We start from the raw sequence: 23519 nt of genomic DNA, 5'->3' as shown, positions 1-23519 counted from the left end.
CCTACTAACATACCACCCTATTGAGCATCCAGCCCAGTGCCTTGCCCAGCAAACAAGTGTTGGATCATTGAACCAGATAATTCAGTAAACCAGTATTCCCTAACTAATTTAGCTAAATGGAACATCAGTTGAAACAACTTTCAAGTCATTATAAAAGTTGTGTAGACACTGTAAAAGTAGATAAACTCATCTTTCCTTTCAGATCCTTGAATAAACAGGAAAAAGAGAGTAAAGTATGTTAGTTACATGAGGCAGCTAGGTGATAACAGAGTGCTGGATTCACGAAGACCTGAGTTCAAATCCATCCTTAGACTCTAACTGTGTGACCCTTGCTAAGACACTTAACCTTTACTTGCTTCAGTTTTCTCATATATAAATTAGGGATAATAATAGCACCTTCCTCCCAAGGTTGCTGTGAGCATTAAATGAGATAATCTTTATAAAGTGCTTTGCAAACCTTTATGTGCTATATTAGTGTTATTATTATAAGACCCAATAATATTACATTTTTTTAATTGATGGTGTTTATATTAGTTAATTTTTCTTCTTTTAAAAATCAAATTTTACATATAAAATTTAAAAATGTGTTATTTGAGAAATCAATTTTGTGTTTGTTATTGAACAAAATATCCAGATTCTATAAATATACTGTTCAATAAAACATTATGCGTTCTGTTGTTTTTGGTGATGGTGATTATATCATTAACACAAAGATATGTGTGTATGTATGTTTTTGTGAGTATCTCCTCCAAATAACCATAATTTACCAGCCAAATTGAACATAGTTTTTCTTCCAATGGCCACATAAGCCTCAACTACAGTGGCAAATAAAATAACCATCAATTAGACTACAAGTCTTTGAGAGCAGAATTTCTTGATTCAACTTAACATTGACTCTCCCCCTCTAGCTTTGCGCACCTAAGGCACACAGGAAACATTTTTTTTGTATTCTTTCACTCAGTCTTTTAAATATAACCACAGAATTAATTTGGAAAGTGTCCAAATAAACCTCTGCCCTAAAATGTTTAGTTTGTATCTTCCTAAAGTGAAATCTGTAGAGAATTAGGTCATACAACAAGTAGGCATATTGGTTAAACCGGCAAGGCTAAGGCAATATTTATTCAATATTAAAAAAAATTAAGAATATCAGACTTAGTGGCACCAATATGAGATGAGTTCATACCTTAAAGGCAGGAATGTACCCGAGGTTCACCCCTGCACTCTTTCATAAGTTTTGGCCCCTGAGTAAATATATAGCTGCTCTTTAGCAGGTATTTCTCTCTCTCTCTCTCTCTCTCTCTCTCTCTCTCTCTCTCTCTCTCTCTCTCTCTCTCTCTCTCTCTCTCTCTTTCTCTCTGCAATTGGACAAATAATTGATAGCTTGCCTGTGAAAAAATGGGGAGGGAACACAGAGGGAGACTCCATCACACTACTAAAAGATAGGTAACATGTATAAATATATAAAAAAGAGGGAAACCTTGAGAGTCTACAATATAGCCGTCATCAACATAAATTGATAGTAATTTTTTTAAGGCTTGTTCCAAGGAGTGGGAGTAGAGATGAGATGTATAAAATTCTTATCTAAGGTATGTTAAAGGAGTCTTTAGTATGGGGCCATGTAACTGAAAATAACACGAAGGTGCTTAAAAGGCCAGACAGACAGACCAGAGCAGAGATGTAACCTCTCCTAATGTTGAAACTGAAGTATAGTTAATTTTTCATAAGATCAAAGACAGAACTGGAAGACCCTTAAATATCACTTAGTCATAGGGTTATAGCTAAAGAGCTGAAAGATGAAGACTCTCTCATCTAGGCCACCTCCCTTATTTTTACAGATGACAAAGCTACCAGAGATTAAGTGGTATATCTAAGGCCACACAGATAGCAAGTAACAGAGCCAGAATTTGAACCAGATCTGAGATCTAGAGCTAGAAGGGACCCCAGAGGCCATCTAGTCCAACATTCCCATTCTGCAGATGAGGAAGCTGAGTCCTAGATGTGTTAAGTGACTGCCTAGTCTAGGCACAATTCAAACTTCTAATGACAAAGCCAATGTGTCCCCCTCATTGCTTCCCCTTTGTAGCCTCTCGCCCTATTTTATAAACAAGACAGAGTGTAGATATATTCTATTCTACCTCCGTCTTTTTTCTACATGTAGTCAACACTATTTTTGACCTAACAAAAATGATAAGGGGCTATCTACCTTCTCTTTCATCTTTCGATGCCAATTACTTCCTGTATGGATATCAATTCTATTTTATAGAATTATGAAATCACAAAATCTTAGCATTGCAAAGGACCTTGTCTAACTCAGCCTTCTACTCAATGGAGAAATCACTTCTACGACATCATGAAAAATGGTCACCTATCTTCTGCTTGAATATGTTTAGTGACAGGTTCCAATCTATTTCTGGTTGGCTCCTTAGATGTTAGAAAGTTCCTTGTTTTGTTGAACCCAATCTGTTTAACCTCACTTCATTAGTACTCATTCTGTCAGTGCAACACAATGTCTTCACCACTATCCACTTCAAATATTTGAAGACAGTTATTATAAGTTTCCTTGTCTTCCCTTTTTCATGCTAAATATTCCCGATTTCTTCATGTGACCTGGTTTTGTATTTCCTTGACATCTCATGATCCTTTGGATGAACTTTACTTTGTCAATAATCCTTTCAAAATATACATTCTTCTCAAAAATGAGCACAAGATTCCACATATGATTTAATCAGGGAAGTTTACAATGTGATGGTTTCTTCTATCACCTGGATACTATACTTCTATTAATGTAGCATAAGGGTGTGTTAGCTTGCCAGCAGCTGTCTTATGCTCTTGGTTCACATCAGCTCTGCGTATTTTTCACATAAACTGCTGCCAAACAACATCTATGCTATTAGCGTGCACCTGATTTTTTTGAAACCAAATGTAGAATTTCACATTTATTCCTGTTAAACTTCACCTTGTTGCTTTAGCATGGCAGCTTGTCAAAATCAGTTTGAACCATAACTTTGCCATCTATTCTATGATCTATTGTTTTGTGTCATCTGCAAATTTGACCAGCATTCCTTTCCTGTTTTTATCGAATTTGTTGATACAACTATTGAAAAAGGTTAGAATATTCAGAATCCTGAGTATACAAATTGAGAACTTTTTTTCCAGGATGACTTGGAGACATTAACCAACACTTTATCATAATGGCTATTCAAACAGCTTTGAATCCAGTTATCTGACTAAAATTCTTCCCACATTACTCCCCTGTATTCTAAGGACATTTATTCCCTAAATGTGGAGGGCCAAAAATCTTTGGCAGTGGGACAAGTTTAAAGACCAAGATGCCAAGTTAAATTTTGTGAAGGGGTACTCTTTCTAGGCACTCCCCTCAAAAACCTTGCTATGTACCGCCAGGCCCTTTCTTTGATGGATTCCTATGGAATCCATGGAATCTCATGGAATCCTGAGGTTGCAATGTTAACAACATGCCAAATTCCCTCCAGTTTTCAGTACCCAGAAGTCAGGTGTTTACACTAAGTCTCAGAATCAAATTTCCATCTATTCTGACTGCCACTACTATTTATTCCCATGGTGCTTCTCAAGTCAGGTATTTAGCCTTTGAATAGTTTGCTGGATAGTCAGACATTTTATGCTGTAGCTGTAGGTAAGTCATACCTTAGTCTAAAGTTTTAATGCTTAAATTATATTATGTAGGGTTTAATAATCCCAGTTTTATCTTGATTCTCCTTAGACCCAGATTATTAAGTTCTGATTATGATCCTCTCTTAGTGCCTTGCTATTTCTAATTGTTCCCATTGGATTATACTACCATATTTTTTGCAGTAACTGCCAAGAGACATAGGTGATGCTTCGAAAAAATTTTCCTTAGGTGAAAGCCAAAACACATCACACTATTCATAAACACTATACTTTTCCCCCCTAAATAGATCACGCCAGTCATATATTCTTTTTTTCAAGGTTCAATATTCTATTGAATGAGCATTGAAAATTACTCATTATTTAGGATAATTGAATATGCAATGAAATAATGCAACTTTTTACTGAAAACTGGAGGGAATTTGGCATGCTGTTAACATTGCATCTTTGGGATTCCATGAGATTCCATGGATTCCATCAGAGGAAGGGCCTGGTGGTACATAGCAAAGGTTTTTGAGGGGAGTGCCTAGAAAGAGTACCCCTTCACAAAATAAGTCACTGGCTTATATTTCCCAGTTTTGTTTGGTGGTAAACAGTTAATTCCTCAGTGTTTCAAGGGTTCTTTCACCACTGTAGGGGGTGCTCCCCCTTTTGACACATCATAATCCCTCTACAATGTCAGATATAGTACAATGATAGCTTTATAGCAGGAAGGGCTATTAGATGCTATCAAATCCCTTATTTCATAGATGAGGTTAAATAACTGGCCCAGAGTCACATAGCTCGTGACTGGGATGGGATTGGATTGGATATTTCTGACCTTCAATCCATTTTGCTTTTCATAACAAGATGCCTTTCAGAGGGTCTTCCAGTGTTGCTGTGATCAAAGAATTCTCTCTTGATTTGGTAATGAGCCCCTCTGAACTTAAGGGAGCAGTCTTCTGACAAAAGACATATAATCCTGTCTTTGGGCTTGTATTTAACCCTTATAGTAAAAAATCCTGGTTTTATTTTGTCAGTAAGTGGTTTGTCTAGCCTAGGGGAATGACATTTTGGTTTAAATAAAAAATAAGCTTATAAATCTGATGTGTTAGTCTATAGGCAGAGGCCCCAAGTTCATTGCCATATGTGGTCTATTATACTTCAAGGTCCTCCTATGATAACATTTAACAGGTAATGAAAGGAAAATTATCTCTGTTGCTACATTTCACGTTCACCTTGCAAAAGTGGGCTGACTGTAGACAAAACTGCAGTTGGCAGATTTTGTTTCCCCTGCTCCTCTCTTCCCCCTCTTTCTTCCCCTCCTAGCCCAGTCCCAGCATGAAGAAGACATTGCTCAGAGGTGATTATTAACAAAAACAAAAAGCATTTAATATGATCTGGACTAGTCACTGATCTCGTGTTTCACTATCAAAGCTAATACACCGTCTGCCATTTAAAAAAAGGGATCTTGCCTGGTTACAATGAGTACTATGAGAATGTTGGGGGTCACATTCACAGAGCTGACATCCTCTACCAGGGACCAGATTCCAGTATCCTTTGTCACATTGGTCACAGGTCAAACCTATGACATTTGGCAAGCATGGACACGATCCCGTTGTTGGGTCACATAGGCATGCTCCCTCACCCATTGGACATGTAGTATGGTTTACTCCAGAAGGACTGCACGTGCATTCTGGGAAAATAAAGACAATTATAACATTAGATAAAACAAACTTGTCAGTTATTAATAATATGAAACAATTACAATTTAGAACTGAGTAGTGCCCTTTCTCCAAAGAGCTCAAAGAAGAACCACTTTTTCTTTGGGATGTGATTTTCCATAGTCTGAGTATATTCTAACTCAGACATAGTAGGATATACCAAAAATCTCTTTCTATAATTAGGAAGGAAGGTGCTTTTTTTTTGCTAAGTATGTTAATTTTTTGAGCTCACTGAATTCCATCTGATTGCTCTGAAATAGAGTTACTCATTTCAACTTTGGTGTTCCTAAAGTTTTCATACCTCCCCCAAACATGAACAACTTATTGTTTTAGGAATAGGCCACAGTCTTCCTCTAAATCCATTAGGAAAATTTTCAATAATGACATTGATGTGTCAACCACCAAAGGGGAAACTCAGGAATATTACAGAAGAAATGCCTATTACTGCAACTTGTGTAATGACATTTCATCCAATCTTTCTTTTTCAATTAATTATTAAATCAAAGTGTTAATTTAATGTTGTTTCATGAATCCTTAGCAATATTAATGCTATTTTAAAAAAGCTTCCAAAGAACATTGCTTACAGCTTGCTTTATAAAAGGCAACTAGGTGACATAGAGGATTGAGTTGGTTGGACTTGGAGTCAGGAAGAGCTGAGTTTAAATCCTGTCTTAGACAATTACTTGCTGTGTGACTTTCCACATGTTATTTAGCCCCAGCCAGCCTCAGTTTCCCCATCTGAAACTTGAGGATAATAGCACCTTCCTCATAGTTTGTTGTGAGGATCAAGTGAGGCTTTATGTGCGTTGCAAATTTTAAAGCTCTACATATATGTTAATTATCATTATGCCAAGTTCTAGTTCAAGAGAGCATCTGTGTGCTGCCATGAGATTGACAAGCTGTTATTTTGTGGTCATATTCACACCATCAACTTACTTCTGCAATTTTGTGTGAGTGCTGATCCAAAGTAACCTGGTTTACAGTACTGACAGTTGAACCCATGAGTGTTATACAAACATTTAAGGCATTCTCCTGTCACCCTGCTGCATGATTCTGGGTCTGTTCTATCTATATTGTTACTGCAGGTACATGGTAGGCAAAGGTCTCCCGATATTCTTGGATTTCCGTAAAAGCCAGTTGAGCATTCATCACATTGAATACCTATGCAAGGGGAAGAGATTGAAAGAAAAGAGAATGGGGTGGTTAGAAGTATAGAAAATAACTTAAAAATTGAAAAAGTGAAAGAGCTCCCTTAGGTACTATAAAAAGCATCTGCACATTAGAGTAAACAAGGAAAAATGTCTAAACATGAAATATAAATCCATCTGCATTTACTCTGTAGTCTCCAAACATATTTGCAAACGTTAAAATACTTAATAGTTATTTAGAACAAAAATTCCTTGGAGGAAAATGCCTTCTCCAAGACCTGTTTCCTGTGACATTGGGAATTCAGGGATAGGACTGAAGCATTTGCCAGGGTATGACTTTGATAGCAGATGGAGAAGTTGCTATCCAACTGCATCCCAGTAGAATATTTTGATGGAACTGCCATTTTGTTGGCTTGGGTACTCCCTCCATTGACACAGATCATAGTACTTTGCTTCTCATGCTCTAATCCTTCTCCATGTTGGCCCATTAATCTTCCATAGAGCACAGAGGTGTCAAACTCATTCATGGGGGGGCCAGACACGTGCAGCCAACAAAACTCCCTTGGTGTGCCCAGAACCAGATTAAAATGTAATTGGGAAATGTTCGACAAGATAAAAACATATAAGAAGACATAGATAATGAGAATTTGTGGTTTTCTAAGTTACTATGTGGCCCACAGGGATTTTTTATTTGAATCTGACACCACTATTGCAACATGGTACAATGGACAGATTGTTAGACTTGGAGAGAGGAAATGCTACAAATCATGCTTCTGACACTTAATGGGCTCTGTAACCATGTGCAACTTATTTAAAATTTCCGAGCCTCAGATTTCTCATTTGCAAAATTTTAGTAATAATATTTGCAGTATCTACTTAACGGGGTCATGAGGCTCACATGAATTAATATGTGGACCACATTTGCAAACCTTAATACCCTGTATCAGTGCTATCACTCTGGCCACTGACCTATTGTTTCTCATTTTGACTAATACAATCAGTTTGTAGCCTTTTTTTTTTACTCATTTAAGATTCCTTAATGATCTTATAGTGATTCTGATGCACAAGTTATTATTGGCAAAATGCTGCAGCCTGCTTTACCCACTTGGCATCTTTCAACTGCTCTTTGGGCTATTTGTAATTTGGATCCCTCTCAGAATATTGTGCTCTAGAATGCAGCCAGGTAGCATTATTGGGCTTTTGTCATCCTCTTAACCAATTGTCTATGAACAGTCAGACTTTAAACTTGTCAGAGCAAAGATCAGAACACATAAGTAGCTAGAAAAGAGATTAATGATGAGAAAAATGTGTGGCAAACAAAAAACCCTGAACAACTCAATCCTGAACTATTTAAAAAAGTAATTGATAATGAAAATGGACAATGGAGAGCACAAATGATGTCAGTACTGATTATAATAACTTAATAGGAAGCTCAATAAGAGAATTCAACAGAAGCCCAGAGATTTTGAATTATTTGCCCAAAGTCGTACAGAATTCTAATTTAGATCTTTATTGCTAGTCTAGCACTCTATCCCTTACAGCTAGAGTGCCATAAAAAGGAGACCAAAAGAGCCTAGAAAGTGTCTTATTTAACAACACTAACCTTACTCACAAAGGGAGAGAGGTGGTGGCCAAAGGCAACATTGGTTTGGAACAAAACCCCATTCAAAAAAAATCTTCTGAAGAAAGATAACAGGTGGTTATGAGCACTATGATCTCTTAAAGCAGAGAGGAGTAAAACTAGTCTTAAGAGAGTTCAGCAAGAGAACTAACTAAAAGCAACTGAGGACAAAAATGGAAGGAGAATAACAAACAGAAGCAAAATGGGAAAGATATGCAAAAATTTCATGTGTATTTTTTCAAAAATTGCTATGACAAACTTCATCGTCAGTCCAGATATGCCACCACACTTGGACTCTAACATCATAGTTCTGTATTTTCTTAAGGAGGAGGTAGAAACATAAAAAGAGGTGGAAAGCAGCCAGACTGGACCATGTAATCAAAAAGGAGATCCATGCTATATGTAACAAGTCATTTTTAAATAAAATATTTTATTTATTTCATTAAATATTTCCTAATCATATGTGAATTTTTTATTAACATTCATTTTTTAAAAATTTGAGTTCCAAATTTTCTCCTTTTCTCCTGCCCCTCTACCTCCTTGAGAAGGCAAGCAATTTGATACCTATTATATGTATAAAGTCAAGCAAAGCATATTTCCACATTAGCCATGTGCAACTTATAAAGACACTGAGGGATAAACTTATCAGATTGCTGAAGATAAAGGCCCGGGGGAAAAATCTCAGATCTGTTTGTAGATATCATTGTTCTGGTGGGATCAGTCCCACTGATTTCTTCCAGATTTCTCCTACATGTGACAGATTGTGGTCTAACCATTCATACTTGAAAAACAAAGTGGATGGAGAATGCATATTGCCCAAGTTATGATGTTAAACTTAGTATGTAGTCTGTAGAATTATTTAATCTACATTATACCTATTGGGCAGATGCTTCAGACAAACAGTGATATTAACCCAAGACCAAAGAAGAAGAAAGGACAGATTAAATTTCATCATATTTGGAAAACTGTTCCCTGCTTGAAATGATCCCAATATGTTTACTGCCATAAAGGGTCATTACTGATACCAATACAAATATTCTCCGGTAATTTGCCTATGGCTGTGAATCATAAAACACCATGAGCTCAGAAGAATTAAGACAAACCCAAAGAACAATGGAAAGATTGTGGCAGGTGAAAACAAGTTGTAGTCTGATGACTTATATGTGAGCAACAGCATAAATACATTATTGAAAAATTTGATCAGAAAAGGAGAGGGATTAGTCATGTAGCAAGAACGGAAGACCATTAGATGGGCAATCTGAAAAGTACATTGATACACCTCAGCTACCAAAAAGAACAATCATGAAATACATTCTTTCTTTCTAGATACTATATGGGAAAACATGGGTAAAAATCACACAAGATAATAAGCAGAGAAGGATTTCAATCTGCATCACTGAAAGAGGTACTCAAACATATGAAGTACCAACACAGATTGACTTTATTTGACTTGAATACAGTTTGCTTAGTTTTCTGTCTTTTGGTGAGTATTAGCTACAGAGCTATTGCATTGGAGGGGGATAAATTTCCCTTAATTAATTTCTTGATTCACACGATTGTTCAACTCAATAAAGTAGAAATTTGATAACTTTTTCTCTTTTTCATATCAGTTTATTTCATATATATCATCACACATTTGTATGTCAGATAAATGATGAAATTATGGTCATGTGTCAGCCTACAATCAAGGACTGTGAAACAAGAGAAAAGACACATAGGATAAACTAAATTCCATACCTGTATAACCCTCTTGGCAGTTGCAGATTACTTCCAAATTCCAAGAATTTTGGTAACAGGAATGGGCAAAATACTGATTACTTGAAGGAACATCGGGACACTGGCAAGGAAGACATGGTTTTCCAGAGAGAGGATTTCCGTAGTAACCATCGACGCACCTATTTGGAAAATTTCCTTAGAGATAGATCAAAATATGTACCTGAGAAGTACATGTACAAGTGAACACAATTGTGCCCTGCCCTAAGAAAATTTGACCCCAAAAACATAATAATTTAGAGAATGACTATTTACTTTGCTAAAAGATTCTTCATTTTGCAAATATATTCATTATGAAGTCCTTTAAATATTGTGCTTTCCAAGTGTCTCAATTTCAAACATTTTCATTACGTGCCACTTTTTAGGAATATGTAATATAGCATAGGCATGGTTCAGTTAAAAGAGCACTGAACTTGGCACTGGAAGACCTGGGCTCAAGTTCCACCAGATACTATGGGCAAATCACTTAGCTTTTCTAAGCCTCAGATTCTCTACCTCTCAGAGAGGGATAGTAACCCTGAGCACTACCTACCTTAAAAGGTTGCTGTGGAGAAAGCACTTTGTAAATGGTAAATTCTTATATAAATGTGAGCTATTATTATAAAGAGAGGAAGCATGATATAGTGTACAAAAAGGAGGACTTAAAGTCAGGAAGATTGGGGTTCAAAACCTTCCTCTGACATGTAATGACATGTAATGACCCTGGTTAAGTCACTTAACCTCTGGGCACTCTAGGCAACTCTCTAAGACTATAAGATGCAGAGAAGATGCCAATTTGCATTGGTAAAGGGAGTTTCCTCATCTGAGAGGTTCTCATACCAATTAAATCATAGGTTCAGGGCCTCTCTTCATTGTTATAAAGTAAAGTAGTTTGATAGGGTCATTAGTAGATGTAGACATAGATACATACATAGACATACATACATATACTCTTTCTTTTATATAGCAAAATCTAGCACAGTTCCTTGCTCATAGTTGGCTGCACAGTAAAGGGTTATTGATTTGAGTGGTGGGCTAGTGGACTGCCAAAAACCTCTAGAACAGGTGTTTTAACCTCTGTACAGCTGAGTAAGTAAATATCTATTCAGTGATCTTTTAGAGAAGTGACTCAGTTCCTCAAAGGCAAAATGAAACATGCTTTTTCCAATTTGTCCCAATTCTATACCTTTCACAATTAGATCCAGCTGTAAATCCTTTGCAGTTGAAGCACGACCCAGTCTCTGGGTCACAAAGTTCTGCAAACCCATTGCAGGCACAAGGACGGCAGTTGGGAAATCCAAAATAACCAGCTAAGCACCGATCACAGTGGTGACCTTCAATGTCTCTGTGGCAGGAGCACTGCCCTGTCACCTGATCACACATGGTGCTCTTGGAGCCCTGAGGATGGCATTCACATGCTAGATGAAACAAACAAACAATATGCAGGGTAGTCTCACTTGCTGCTTTCTTTTTTTTTGGAGAAGAATAATGAGACATAGGCAAAATAATTTTGTAATCAAAATGACTAACAGTTGTCAGACTTAACAAAGTGCTCTATACAAAGCTGACATCCAATACCTTTTGATTCAGTGAAAGAAAACAAGAGAAAAACAAGTTTCTTACGACTTAAAATTTCCTCTAGGTAATCCAAGTTAATCAATTTTTCTAGATATTTTATTTTTCTTTGCTCCACAAAGTCTTGATGAATATTACATGTGAATAAACCCTCTAGGAAGATTCTAATTTACATACAGAATTTTCCAGGTTGGTGTAGAAGGGCACTTACTTTTTTATTTTCATTTTCTCAATTTTTGTGGGGTGACTAAAAAATCATTGAATCTCCTCTCTGGGGCTGTTTATTCTTTGTATCCCCAGTGTTTAACACAGTGCCTGACACATACTTTTTCAATGACAGAGTGAATTTCCACACATGCAAATGAAGCAATTCTTCATTTGATAAAATGACATTTGGATAATATGATTGTTTGACTCAGGTAAGTTTTTTGTGTAACGATCATCTTGATAAGGCTTGTGAGGGTACCTAAATCACTACAGACCCCAGGGAGTTGTATTTCTTCCCATCTTAGAAAAAACAGAATTGTTATTGTGTGTTACGTATTGGAGGACAAGGTTTTCTGCTACAGTGGTGGTTTTTAAATCTTTCTGGAGAGAGACACAGGAACAGGGAATTAAAGAGAGTAAGAGGTGGTAGTAGCAGCAGCAGCAGATATAGGACACCTTGGGAAGACTTCATCTAAGTTTTGTGTATTGGCTCAAGTGTTTTTCTTTCCATGGCATATTGCTTGGCTTATTAAGAAAATTCAGCAGGGGGGTGAAAGAATTATGCCTATTTGAAAAAATCACTGGAACAATGGTGAATTTACCCCATGCTTTTATTCTCCCTTCTATTTTATTGTCACATGCATGTAGCTGGTGGCATCATTTATTATTGTTTCTCTGCTGTTTTAAATTTTGCTTGCTGGTTATTTTATTTTTTAAACAATGGATTTCTATATAAAAATAAGAATATAATGTAGAGTGTGATTAAGAGAGTCAAGGGACCTGTGGATAATTGATTATACCAAGTTCAACTGCTGAGAGACCAACCCAACAGCTTGGAAATCAAGAGATTGCCTGGGGGCTCAGGGCATTTTATGAATTTTATTTATAATTTGTAGTTTTTAAGCTTTCCAACTCACAAAGAAAGAAAGCCACATAAAACTGGGAACTTTTGCATAGACTAAAGCCTTCATAATTTAATTTATTATCACCAAGTAAACATGTGGCTCTATACCAGGGACCTTCAGGTTTTCTTCACCCTTCCTCCACCACCTACACTCAAGGTGAGATAGGAAAGGAGGATAGAAGCAGAACCCTCAAGAAATGGTCATACCCTGAACCAGACTTTGTGGGTAGAGATTTGATCAGTGGCAATCACCTGAAGGGAAAAGGGTCTAAAACACTATTCATCCAAACTGTCCTCAGTGACTTTTGCTAGGCATTAATTGGATAGAAAGCTCTACCTAAGTAGAAAATTACCAGAAGGGTACACCAACTCCCTGTTCTTACTACCCCAAAGGGGAATTTAACTGACTGAAGTTCTTAGATGGATTCTGGTGTAAATTACAATAGGGACCAATGTTCCATCAAAGTTTTTAAAGCTTTTAACAGAGAGCTATGTTTTATAATCATTTAACCAATATTTACGAGTGTAGGGGAAACACAAAAATGAAGAAAAAACAATCCTTACCCTCATGGAACTTAAAGTCTAGTAGGGCTTATGCTTCATTCCAAGCTGCACTCCTGACTCTTTGGACTGTCTACAATGTCCTAGAAACTTGATCACTCTGGAAGCTCACTCCACCTTTGGATTTCATGAACTGGAAGTACTTTTTTCCTTTGGCTTCTCCCTTTGATTGGGTGGTTCCTCCAAGACCCTCCATTTGAAGGAAGAGTCCCAAGCCATTAATGTCTTCATTATTTTTGAGGCTGCACTCCTGACTCTCCCAGACTTTCTATAATGCCTTTACATAGGGTATCTTCATCTCTTCCTCCTCCCCAAAAATCCCTCCTCCCCCTTGGAGGGTGCTGACAACATTTGCAGGCCTTTGGTGAAATGTTAGCCTCCCAAGCAATGATCTCATGCCAGTGTTCCAGGGTCACCGTTCAATTTACCAACCCCCAATTGACTTTGGATCTATTCTCCAACAACGAGGCAGGTAGGCAGCCAGTCAGTCAGTAATCATATATTACATGCCTACTATGTGCCAAGCACTGTATTAAGTGCTAGGGATACAAAGAAAGACAAAAAAATAGCCCTTGCCTTCAAGAAGCTCACAATCAAATGTAGACCTGACGAGCCAAAAAAAATATGTACAGGAAAAATAGGAGATAATTGACAGAGAGGGAAGTTCTTTCATAGTTTTTGACCCATACAGTTTGTGGAGCTTGCTTTGAGTGCAAATATTCCTAGTTACAAGTCTCTAGCCAAGTAAAATTGAGATTTGACCAATGTAGCTAGCTTATATATATAATTTAGTTCGCTCTCATCTAAATCACCCATCTCACTTAAAAAAAATTCGTAAACTATCCAACTACACTTTGTTTATGACTAAAATGTGTGTGTGTGTGTGTGTGTGTGTGTCTGTGTCTGTGTCTGTGTCTGTGTGTGTAGTTTTAGGAATGATTTTTAACACTTGTTCTTTGATACTTACAGTGACAACCGTGGTGCCCCAAACCATAGGCTCCCGCAGAACACCGATCACAGCAGCGCCCAGCCACGTAGGCTTTACATTGACACTGGCCTCCGAGTTTGCTGCAGCTTGACCCTATGGAACCCTGAGGGTGACACTGGCATGCTGTAAGCAAACAGAAAGGAGAGGGAAGCAATGAGGAAAAGAATCACTGCAGCTCTTCCTTGGGTGATTTTTAGTGAGATCCGCAAAGTCTCAAGTAGGTACAAACTACACAGGAATAGGCCTGCATCAGCCTAGTTCTGGATCTCCTGGAACAGAAACAAAATCCCATCTACTTCTCCTCTAACTACAGCCTTTTTGAGAATATATAAGCCACCAGTGGAACATTCCTCCACTCACAAAGGATGCAAGGAAACATAGGCTTCTGTTTCACCATCATTCTTGAATTCCAGTCTTGGTCTGGTTCTGGAAAAGAAGCTATGCACAGAACCACAACCCAGCAGAGAGAACCTGGAGTCAGGAAGACTGGAGTCAGGAACTTAGGTTCACATACGGCCTTACTCATTTTACTAGCTATGTGACCTCTAAGCCTCAGTTTCCTTATCTGTCAAATGAGGATAATGATGGTATTTACCTACCAGGGATGTTGTGAGGATAAAATGAGATAATATTTGTAAACTGTTTTGCTAACGTTAAAGTGCTATCCAAATGCTAGCTATTATTACTGTTATTATCTAGACTGGAAACAGAGGCCTGGAGGAATGATATGGTTTGTGGGGTTTGACGCTGAAGTAAATAGACATATGGTGCTAGACCTTGGTTGTTGTTGTTATCCTTAATGAGTCTGTCTTTTGGCCATAATGTAGCATTAAACTCTATGCCAAACTCAGAATTGGTGGAATAATTGGCATATCTTGCCTCAGTGCCTGTAAGACTTGAACTTGCTTTAGATAATAATAGTCCCCCTCCACCTTTTTCTTTTTTTTTTCTTTTCTTTTTTTTCCTTTTTTGGCAAAATTCAACCTTAACAGAGGTGACAATTTTGAAGGTTGGATTAAGAAAATAGAACCTGAGGGAAATTGACAGGCAAGAGTCAATGACAAGCAAGAATTTCTATGAGATTTTTTGTGTTTTAGTTTATTAAGTAAAAATGTTCTTAAGTGATACTTTTCACATTATAAAAATAAACCAAAATGAAGAAAGGTCACTGTAAAATGATGGAAACAGGATCTGCAGACTTGCTGCTTTTAGTATTTCAAATAGCCAACAGTACTTGTCAAAAACGAATGCAAGGATCACAGCAGTGTGCTCCTTCAGTCATATTTTTACTTTGTGTTTGGGGCGAGGGAGGGAAAGAGGTGGCCACATTCTAGTTTCTTTTCAATTGATATTGATATGGTTTATCTGATTGGATCTGTGATGAATTTCTTCCAAGAAGCCCTCCAATTGCTCTATTAGCATTCACATTTTTTTTTAATTTTCATTTTTAATAACAACTGTACAACAGACCATTTTATTCTTGCATCTTTTCAATGGTTTCTTCTTTATATTTGCCTTTCTCCTTTCCAACTTGTCGGGATTTGGCTTTACGTTCAAGAATCTTTTTGCGATCTTTGTCCAGTTTTAGTCTGGTGATAACTACCTTACTAGGGTGAATTCCCACATGGACAGTTGTGCCATTAGCTTTTTCTCGTTGCACACGTTCAATGTAGATGACATATTTCTTTCTGTAAACCTGGACTACCTTGCCAATTTGTTGACCTTTGTAGTGTCCACGAACCACCTGGACCTCGTCGTCCTTCCGGATGGGCATCGAGCGGACGTTGTACTTCTGCCTGAGCTCCTTGGACAGCGGGGACGACATGATCTTGCGCCGGATGTGCGAGGGCGCGTTGAAGTGCCTCTTGCGGTTCTTGCTTCGGTCTGAGGTCACGAACGGATTGAACTTCATTTTGGCGAGCTGGACCACCCGAAAAAAGTAGCATTCACTTTTTAAACCTTGATGCTTCTTTAATAACATTCTGTAAGCATATGCTTCAGTAATGTGAAGATTCTTTCATATTTTCTTCCTGGCTTTCGAATTTCCTTCATTATTTGTGCTTTTAATTCAATGTTGACCTCCTCGTGGCTTCTGCAATGCATCAATTTTTTCCCTTTGTTGAGTGAAGATGCTGGTATGTTATCCTCAGCACACTGTTCTTTATCTCTTGGTTCCTCATGATTTTCTAAGAATTCACCCACAGTAAGGTCATTAGTTCCTAAATGATCATGGCCAAGAGTCTCTGTGTGATTGGTTGGTTGCTCCAGCAAACTGACTGGAGAAAAGGATGTTGAAAACTCAGAATCCATTGCATTCAGTGCAATGTCTGATGATAGTTGGTCTGCAACATGATTCTCAACCACATCATCCACTGCCATATCATTAGTGGTTTCTGAAGTTTTATGAAGAGGAAGAGGCTTAATAAGATCTGGCTGTGCTTGTGCAGCAGGTACAGGAGGTCCTTTTCCTCCAATATGATTGTTTGCAATTGGAGGACTCTGCTGCCTTCCTCTTAGAAGTGGAGACATATAACACCATCTTTTGGGGATCCCTTGCATATTTGGTTCTCTGGGTCGTTTGTGTTTATTCTGAGGTCCAGATACAAATTCGTCTGCTTGAAGGGGTTCCCAAATGTATGTAGCCTTCGAGGCTGGTCAGGGTCAAGTTCTCTAAGAGGAGAGCATATCTGCTTGAGGTACTTACTCTTGGTAATTCCCCATTTGTGCTATAGGAACACTGTGCACTTGATCTTCATCTTGACCTTTAAGATATTTACAGGTTGTCTTCAGAAGATCCAAAATATTTCATCTGGGTATATCATAAGGAATTCTAAATTCAATGCTTTAAAGTTTTCAAAGACCTTCACATAGATTATCTCATTTGAAACTTGAAACAATTCTGAAAGGCAGGTACTATACGTATTATTATCTGCATTCTACAGATGAGGCAACTCAAACTCAGGAGGGTTAAATGACAGGGTCAAGGTCACCCAGTCAGTAAGGATCCTCTTCCTCCCTATTGGAAGCTGGGTCTTTCTGACATCAGGTCCAGAACACCATCTACTACGTCATGCTGCCTCTCACAGTCCATCTGACTTTCTGATCTGTTTCGTTAATGACAAGTATAAGCCAAAATTAGTATGAAGTGATACAAACTCCTGGATAATGAGGTGCTAGAATACAGTCAATTTATTAGCACTGAAGCAGTATTTGATATAACCTAATACTCAAGTTGACAATGGGTTAATGGAGCATGGAGATATTAAACAGAATTAAAAAAACATAAAACACTCAGTCTGTGCCATATAATATCCTAAGTATTAAGGAGAGAAACAGAAATTTGAGATAGTCCCTGCTCCTGAGGAATATGTATCTAACTGGAGGAGACAACACTTAAAGGACCATTCATTTTTATAGCCGATGGAAAGGCCAGGTAACACTTGGGCAGGGGAGGGAGTAGGGTAGATGGTAAGGCCCTAAGGACATTCAGGAGTAATGGCAGACCACATTATACCTTACCAGTCAGTCAATAAACATTTATTAAGCACCTACTATGTTTCAGGTACTGTGCTAAGCACTGGAGACACAAAGAAAGGAAAAGAAGCGGACTCTGCTCTCAAGGACCTCACAATCTAAGGGGGAAGATGACATGTAAACAATGATATAGAAACAAGCCATGTACAGGATAAACTGGAAATAAAGAGGGAAAGCATTAGCATTGAGGAGGATTGGGAAAGGCTTCTGAAAGAAAGGGGGATTTTAGCTGGGACCTGACTGAGGCTAAGGGAACCAGGAGGCAGAGATGAGGAAGGAGAGCATTGTGGGCAAGGGGGACAGCCAGTGAAAATTCCTGGAGTCTGGAAATGGAGGCCAATATTACTGTATCACATAGTAAGAGGGGAGCTGTAACGAGTGGAAAAGGGGGAGAAGATTTTGAAGGACTTTGAACACCAAACAGATGATGGTAGGTTGAAAGGTTAGTGTGGAGCGGGCTCTGGGATATATACACCAAAGGTAGGGATATGGGGTCAATATCCCAACAAGTGGGTTTCTGATGGGGACTAGTCAATGGGGCAGTGAGGACTGGTTAGGGAAGAGGTAGAGTCATGATTTCCCTCAGGTGGGCCTGTTTTGTCTTCCTGCTGCCCACTGGTGGGCTAGGGCCATTTGGTCAACATATGGGGGAATGTGCGTGAACAGAGCAGAAAGTAGGATCTTAGGAACAAAGATTTAGGGATGGAATGAAACAGAAATAATCTAGTTAAGCCCCTTCATTTAATAGACGAAAAAACTGAGGCCTAAAGAATTTATATGATTTTCCTAAGGTGACATGAGTAATATGTGGCAGAATTGGGATTAAAACGCAAGTCTTCTGACCAAATTCAGTGGGGTTTTTCCCCCCAATCCACCAAATATTTAAATGACATGGTGAAACATAACCATTGAACATCTGTGGTAGAATGACTACTCATAAAGGATGGGATAACTGACAGAATTAGATAAAAATTATTTTTAATTATAATCAATTGAAATATAAATTTACTGTAGTATATACCCAAACTATGACAAAGATTCATAGTTAAAACTTGGAATGAGGCACATCAATGGTCATGATTCCAAAGAATAGAAAGAATTAGGGGGAAAATACCCATTTGTTAATTTATAAAAAATGCTTTGGATTTTAAGTGTTTAATAAATGATTACTAAATTAGAATTGTTTTATTTAGTTCGTTGTTATGTGGAACATCCTTTTTTTTGCTATCAGGAAAAAAAACTGTGTTCTTAACTTCTTTAAGGGATATTTGAAATCACAGAGTTGGAAAGGACCTTAGAAGTTGTCTAGTCTAACCTTTCCCTTACCTTTGCCCTTTCTCTAACAATCGATACCTAGGCTTCAAGACTTCTAATGAAGGGAGATCCTGGATATCTTAGAAAACCAATTGTGAGCAGAGCAGATAAGAAGCAAAGGGTTGGTGGAATTCCTTTGTTTTCAGGGGCAGAATTCAGGGACTCATCAATCATTCTAGCTTTTCCTGTCTACAGGTTTCCTTCCCTCTTGGAGGAAAGGGTCTTGTCTAATTAGCCTATATTAATCCCTCTCAACTTCCTTTTTCAGCTTTCCCCCCTATGCCAAAATAATCTATATACAGGTATCCAGAGACAGTGCATTGTGATGGAAAGAACATCTGTTTGGGAGTTAGGAGATATAGATTCTACTTTTGGCTCCATCATTAACTATGACCTTGGGGAAATCTCTTAACATCCATGGGTCTTATTTTTCTCTTTAAAATGAGGGAGTGGATTAGATGATCTCTAAGGTCACTTTAACACTAACAATTTTAAGAAAACAGACTAATGAGTGCAGGATTAAATATTGTTACTGATTAAGAACTTAAGATAAATGTATATGCACTTGGAATATTATATGATGAAACTGCTTGTGTATAATACTGGACACATTGTGATGGGATGCTTCCTCCAAAGCTGCTGAAGAAATAGCTGAGATAGGGAGTGAATTACTCCTTCTTCATTTCTTCTTAGGTACTTATGAAACCTAGATTGTAGGAAGGGCATTGGTCTTTGAGGGGTTTGAGTGTATGCAGAGATTGGCCATGGAGGTAAGGAAATGAGGTGGTAGTGTACTTAGTGAAGAAATAGAGTGAAGTTGGAGAAGTCTGGGAGTTGGGAGATCAGACACAATGGGGGAAGGCGATGGTACTTGCGGTATTTGTTCAAGGATCTCCTTTCTCTCTGTGGTCATTGTTGGGCATGGGGGTATCCGTGTCAGTCCAGGCTTCTCCTTACACAGATGTGAGCCCCAACACTCCTTGTACTAGTGTGGCAAACTAGTGATGGTGAGGCTATGAAATAACAGCTTGTGTAGCACTTCATATCTGAATGATACCGGATGAACTTGTTCCTAATTCCCATCTCTAGAGCAGATAAAGATCTGTAATTTGGTTAGTGTAGTAAACTATGGTATACAACCTATACAAAGTAATCTTGGGATATATAGATAGGATTTTACCTTTTTTAGATATTTGGAGTTGTTGCTACAGAAATTCTACCTGCTCTCCCTTTCTCAAAAGCACATCAAGATAAGAATATCTAAGTAGAATCTATCAAACAAGTACTTACCAGCTGCTCCATTGTGTATCCTAGCAGATATGCTAACTATAAGTCTTTCACACCAGTCAGGCAAAATTTGAGGATGTGGTTTGGAAGCAATTTCGATGCAGTTGTTTAGCTGGTGTTCATCTAAATGTTGTTTATTGCAGAAATTCTCTACTGAATCAATTTGGGGGATAAGGCCAAGCTTTTGATACAAAAAAAGAATTATAAATATATAATTAATAATCTATTGTTCTGGGTTCTTTCAAGTATGCAAGTACCTTACATGACTTTTTAAACATTTTTTAGTACTTTAAACTGACCACTTCTACAATATATGCCAAATATAACACAATCAATCTATAACATGTCAATACTTCAAGGATATGTAATTTCATTGATATGGGTGTTTCCTGTACCAATTAAGATATCAAACCCTCTAAACTTAATAGACTCTTTCAGAGCTACTGTGACTAGATTTCATGGTAGAGTCCAAAAATATTATGCCACCTCAAAAATGACAACAATTACACAAATTAAATACAAAGCACAACAAAGGAAAGATAAAAGGAATGAAATCTTTACAGGGAAAATCCCACAGGAAAATTAAAATGAAGAAATGAGTAAACAAAAAAGAGGTCTGAATACATCATATTATAGAGAAGAGAAATTTTAGCATAAAGTTATAGAATAAAATATAGAAATTATAGAGGAGAAATATGTAGAAAGAACCAAGACTACAATAGCTATTCCTCTAGAGCAGAGGATGAATATACCATAAGAACTTTCAGAGATGAATAAAATCATAGTAAGAGATATAAAAGAAAATCTAGTATCTGCAAAACTGTCAATAAGATTGTTGAGTAAAGAGCTCAGGAAGATGAATATGAGAATTTTTAAGAAGTAGAAAATATAGTGAAAAATGTTAATCAAACAGTGGAATTCACGAGACTAGAGTGGGAAAAAAGAATAAAAAATGAAGAGATGAAAGAAAAATCAACAAAATGAAACAAAAAGTGGCAAGATAAAAAAAAAAGCAACAAAGCTAGAATATGGAGTCTGGTGTAATGGTCTAGAAATTGTTAGCCTCTTAGAAAATATATGAAGAAGCAAGGAATCTGAATAGCATATTTCAGAAAATCATATAAAAAGTCACCCAGAAATATTGACAATTGAAGGCAGAGTACAAATCAAAAGAATCCTAACTGACAAAGGAACCATTGGTTTGACTCACTCATAACCCTAATAACGATGTTCCAGAGTTTCAATTTCAGGGAGCCTTGCAAGCATCCAGCAGGAAGCAACTTACATGTCAACAAGAAACCAATTCAAATTGCACAAGACTAATCAATGAAGACAAGAAATGAAGTGCTTAGAATAAAACATATCAAGAAACTAACTGGCCTGTGTGCTTAAGATATTTTTCTACAAAACTGAGCATACTTTGTTGTGAGTAAAATGCATCTTAAGTTCAGTCAGAAAACTTAATCTCTCCTAATGGTAACGTCAGAATTGGGCAGGGCCGCGAGCATGCAAATTGTTCAACCAGATGAAATTTCAGATAATTTGGAATTATCATTAATAAAATAAGAATAACTGAAATTTATATAGAATCCTTAATATTTTCAAAGCACTTTATTTCATTTGATCCTCATAACAGCCCCATTAGGCAGGTGTTATAGTTATTATTTTCTTCATTTTATATAAGAGGATTTAAGTGATTTGCTTATAGTCGTAAGTATCAGAGGCATAATCTGAACCAAGGTTTTCCTTAATATAAATCCATCACTCTGTCCACTATATCATACTGCCTCTCAAAATGAAGGAATGAATGAAAACAAATTGAGAAACTATGGTTTGGGCTATGCAACTGTGAAATGGGTGCATAGTGAGTAAGAGGATTACTTCTGAAGAATGATTGATAGTTTTTTAAGCTTTGGGGAAGCTATCCTATGGTGATTCTTAAGCAGAGGAGTACTATTTAATCTTTCATTTTTAATTATCTTAAATTTTTATCAATGACTAGCGTGAAATATTAAAGAGAATGTACTTATGTTGAATTATTGTCCTAAGTTAGTCATGAAGTGTAGTACATAGAGCAACTCAGAAAGCAAGCTCATAAAACAGGTTCTGATTTGACAAAAAAACAAATCCTGAGGGAAGATGGTAGATATAAGAAGAAAAAAATTAAATCATAGAATCAATTCTAACAATATAAGATCAAGATAGAATGGATATACATTTGCACGTAAGAAAAATGTTCTGAGGGTCATGATGAACCCGAGGATAAGAAAAATTTAGTAGTACGGCATTTTTTTTTCAGGAGAGAGAGAAATAAAAATTGACATATAAACAAGAATAAAGTTGTCTAACTTCCACTAATGGGTTCCGTGATACCTGATCATTACATGGAGATCATCTGGGCTTTCTAAAGGCTATACCAGTGTAATTGAAGCTCTGGCAGGTTCTATTAAGTTGGTGTGAATATTGGTCTGGTGATGGTCTGTCATCCCAAGTTGGATGGACCTAGCTTGGCAAGGTACAAAATAGGTGATCATTAGAAGGTTGCCTATAGCTGATGACTTTTTTTTTTAGACACAGCAACTCATGATGACCTTTTACAAGGTGGTAGAAAAATTGTGTTCTGTGCTAGATCATGATATCATAGCTTTAGAGCTGAAAGGAAACTTAGAGGTCATCTAGTCTAAACTCCCACAGGACCATCCAAAAACTGATAAAAATGGCTCTGAACAAATTCCAGAACTGCAAAACCCATGGAATAGCTCCAGCCCAGGACAGCCTGGATGGTCACTGGGTAGGGTCTATCGTTCACGGAGCTGGGAGTGGAGCGGAACAGAGCCCAGCATGGGCCTCGCCAGGACCAATCAGACTGGGAGCCGGGCAGAACAGGCCCTAGCACCCTGAATCAGTGAGCTGTGGCAGTTACCAGACTTCTCAACCCACAAACACCAAAGACAACAGAGAAGGTTAGTGGGAAAAGCTGCTGAGGCAGAGTGAAGGATGTTTGGGGTTTGGCCACTGCCCTGGAGGTAGCAGTGGTGGTACAGCTACAGAACTACAGCTGCAGTTGCTTCTGGCCCCAGGCCCACCTGGTGGGAGGAATTAAGTGGCAGATCTGAGTGGGAGTGCAGAGGCTGCTCAGATCTGATTCGTGGTCCGGGTTAGCTGTTCTTGGGGGAGGAGGAGCACTGGTGTGGCAGAGCTTGCTTTGTAGGAATAGCTCTGAAAACAACAGCACAGCCCCTCAAGCTTGGGACAGAGTACTCTCTACTCTACAAGCAGT

The 23519-nt window shown here is 37.7% G+C and overlaps 2 protein-coding genes across 2 annotated transcripts in view; both read right to left on the bottom strand.

Annotated features, from left to right (window-relative positions):
• LAMB4 (laminin subunit beta 4) overlaps window positions 1–23519 on the bottom strand; it is a 140509-nt gene that overhangs the window by 46896 nt on the left and 70094 nt on the right. Inside the window, exons 18-23 of the mRNA XM_036760117.1 lie at window positions 20243–20420; window positions 14084–14227; window positions 11056–11287; window positions 9855–10012; window positions 6285–6509; window positions 5100–5320 (exon numbers count right to left, since the gene is read on the bottom strand). Coding sequence (XP_036616012.1) covers window positions 5100–5320; window positions 6285–6509; window positions 9855–10012; window positions 11056–11287; window positions 14084–14227; window positions 20243–20420 — 1158 coding nt within the window. The remainder of the gene's footprint in view (window positions 1–5099; window positions 5321–6284; window positions 6510–9854; window positions 10013–11055; window positions 11288–14083; window positions 14228–20242; window positions 20421–23519) is intronic.
• LOC118850593 (60S ribosomal protein L26) lies at window positions 15548–16035 on the bottom strand. Its single transcript, XM_036760118.1, has one exon. It carries the CDS (start codon window positions 16014–16016, stop codon window positions 15579–15581), a length of 438 nt encoding a protein of 145 aa, XP_036616013.1. The 5' UTR covers window positions 16017–16035; the 3' UTR covers window positions 15548–15578.

The sequence above is a fragment of the Trichosurus vulpecula genome, chromosome 5, assembly GCF_011100635.1.
Source record: "Trichosurus vulpecula isolate mTriVul1 chromosome 5, mTriVul1.pri, whole genome shotgun sequence".
In the NCBI taxonomy this organism is placed as follows: Eukaryota; Metazoa; Chordata; class Mammalia; order Diprotodontia; family Phalangeridae; genus Trichosurus; species Trichosurus vulpecula.
This window is presented reverse-complemented; position numbering and strand designations above follow the sequence as displayed.

Coding starts and splice junctions, on each gene's coding strand:
- LOC118850593 (XM_036760118.1), bottom strand. CDS start 16,016: ATGAAGTTCAATCCGTTCGTGACCTCAGACCGAAGCAAGAACCGCAAG.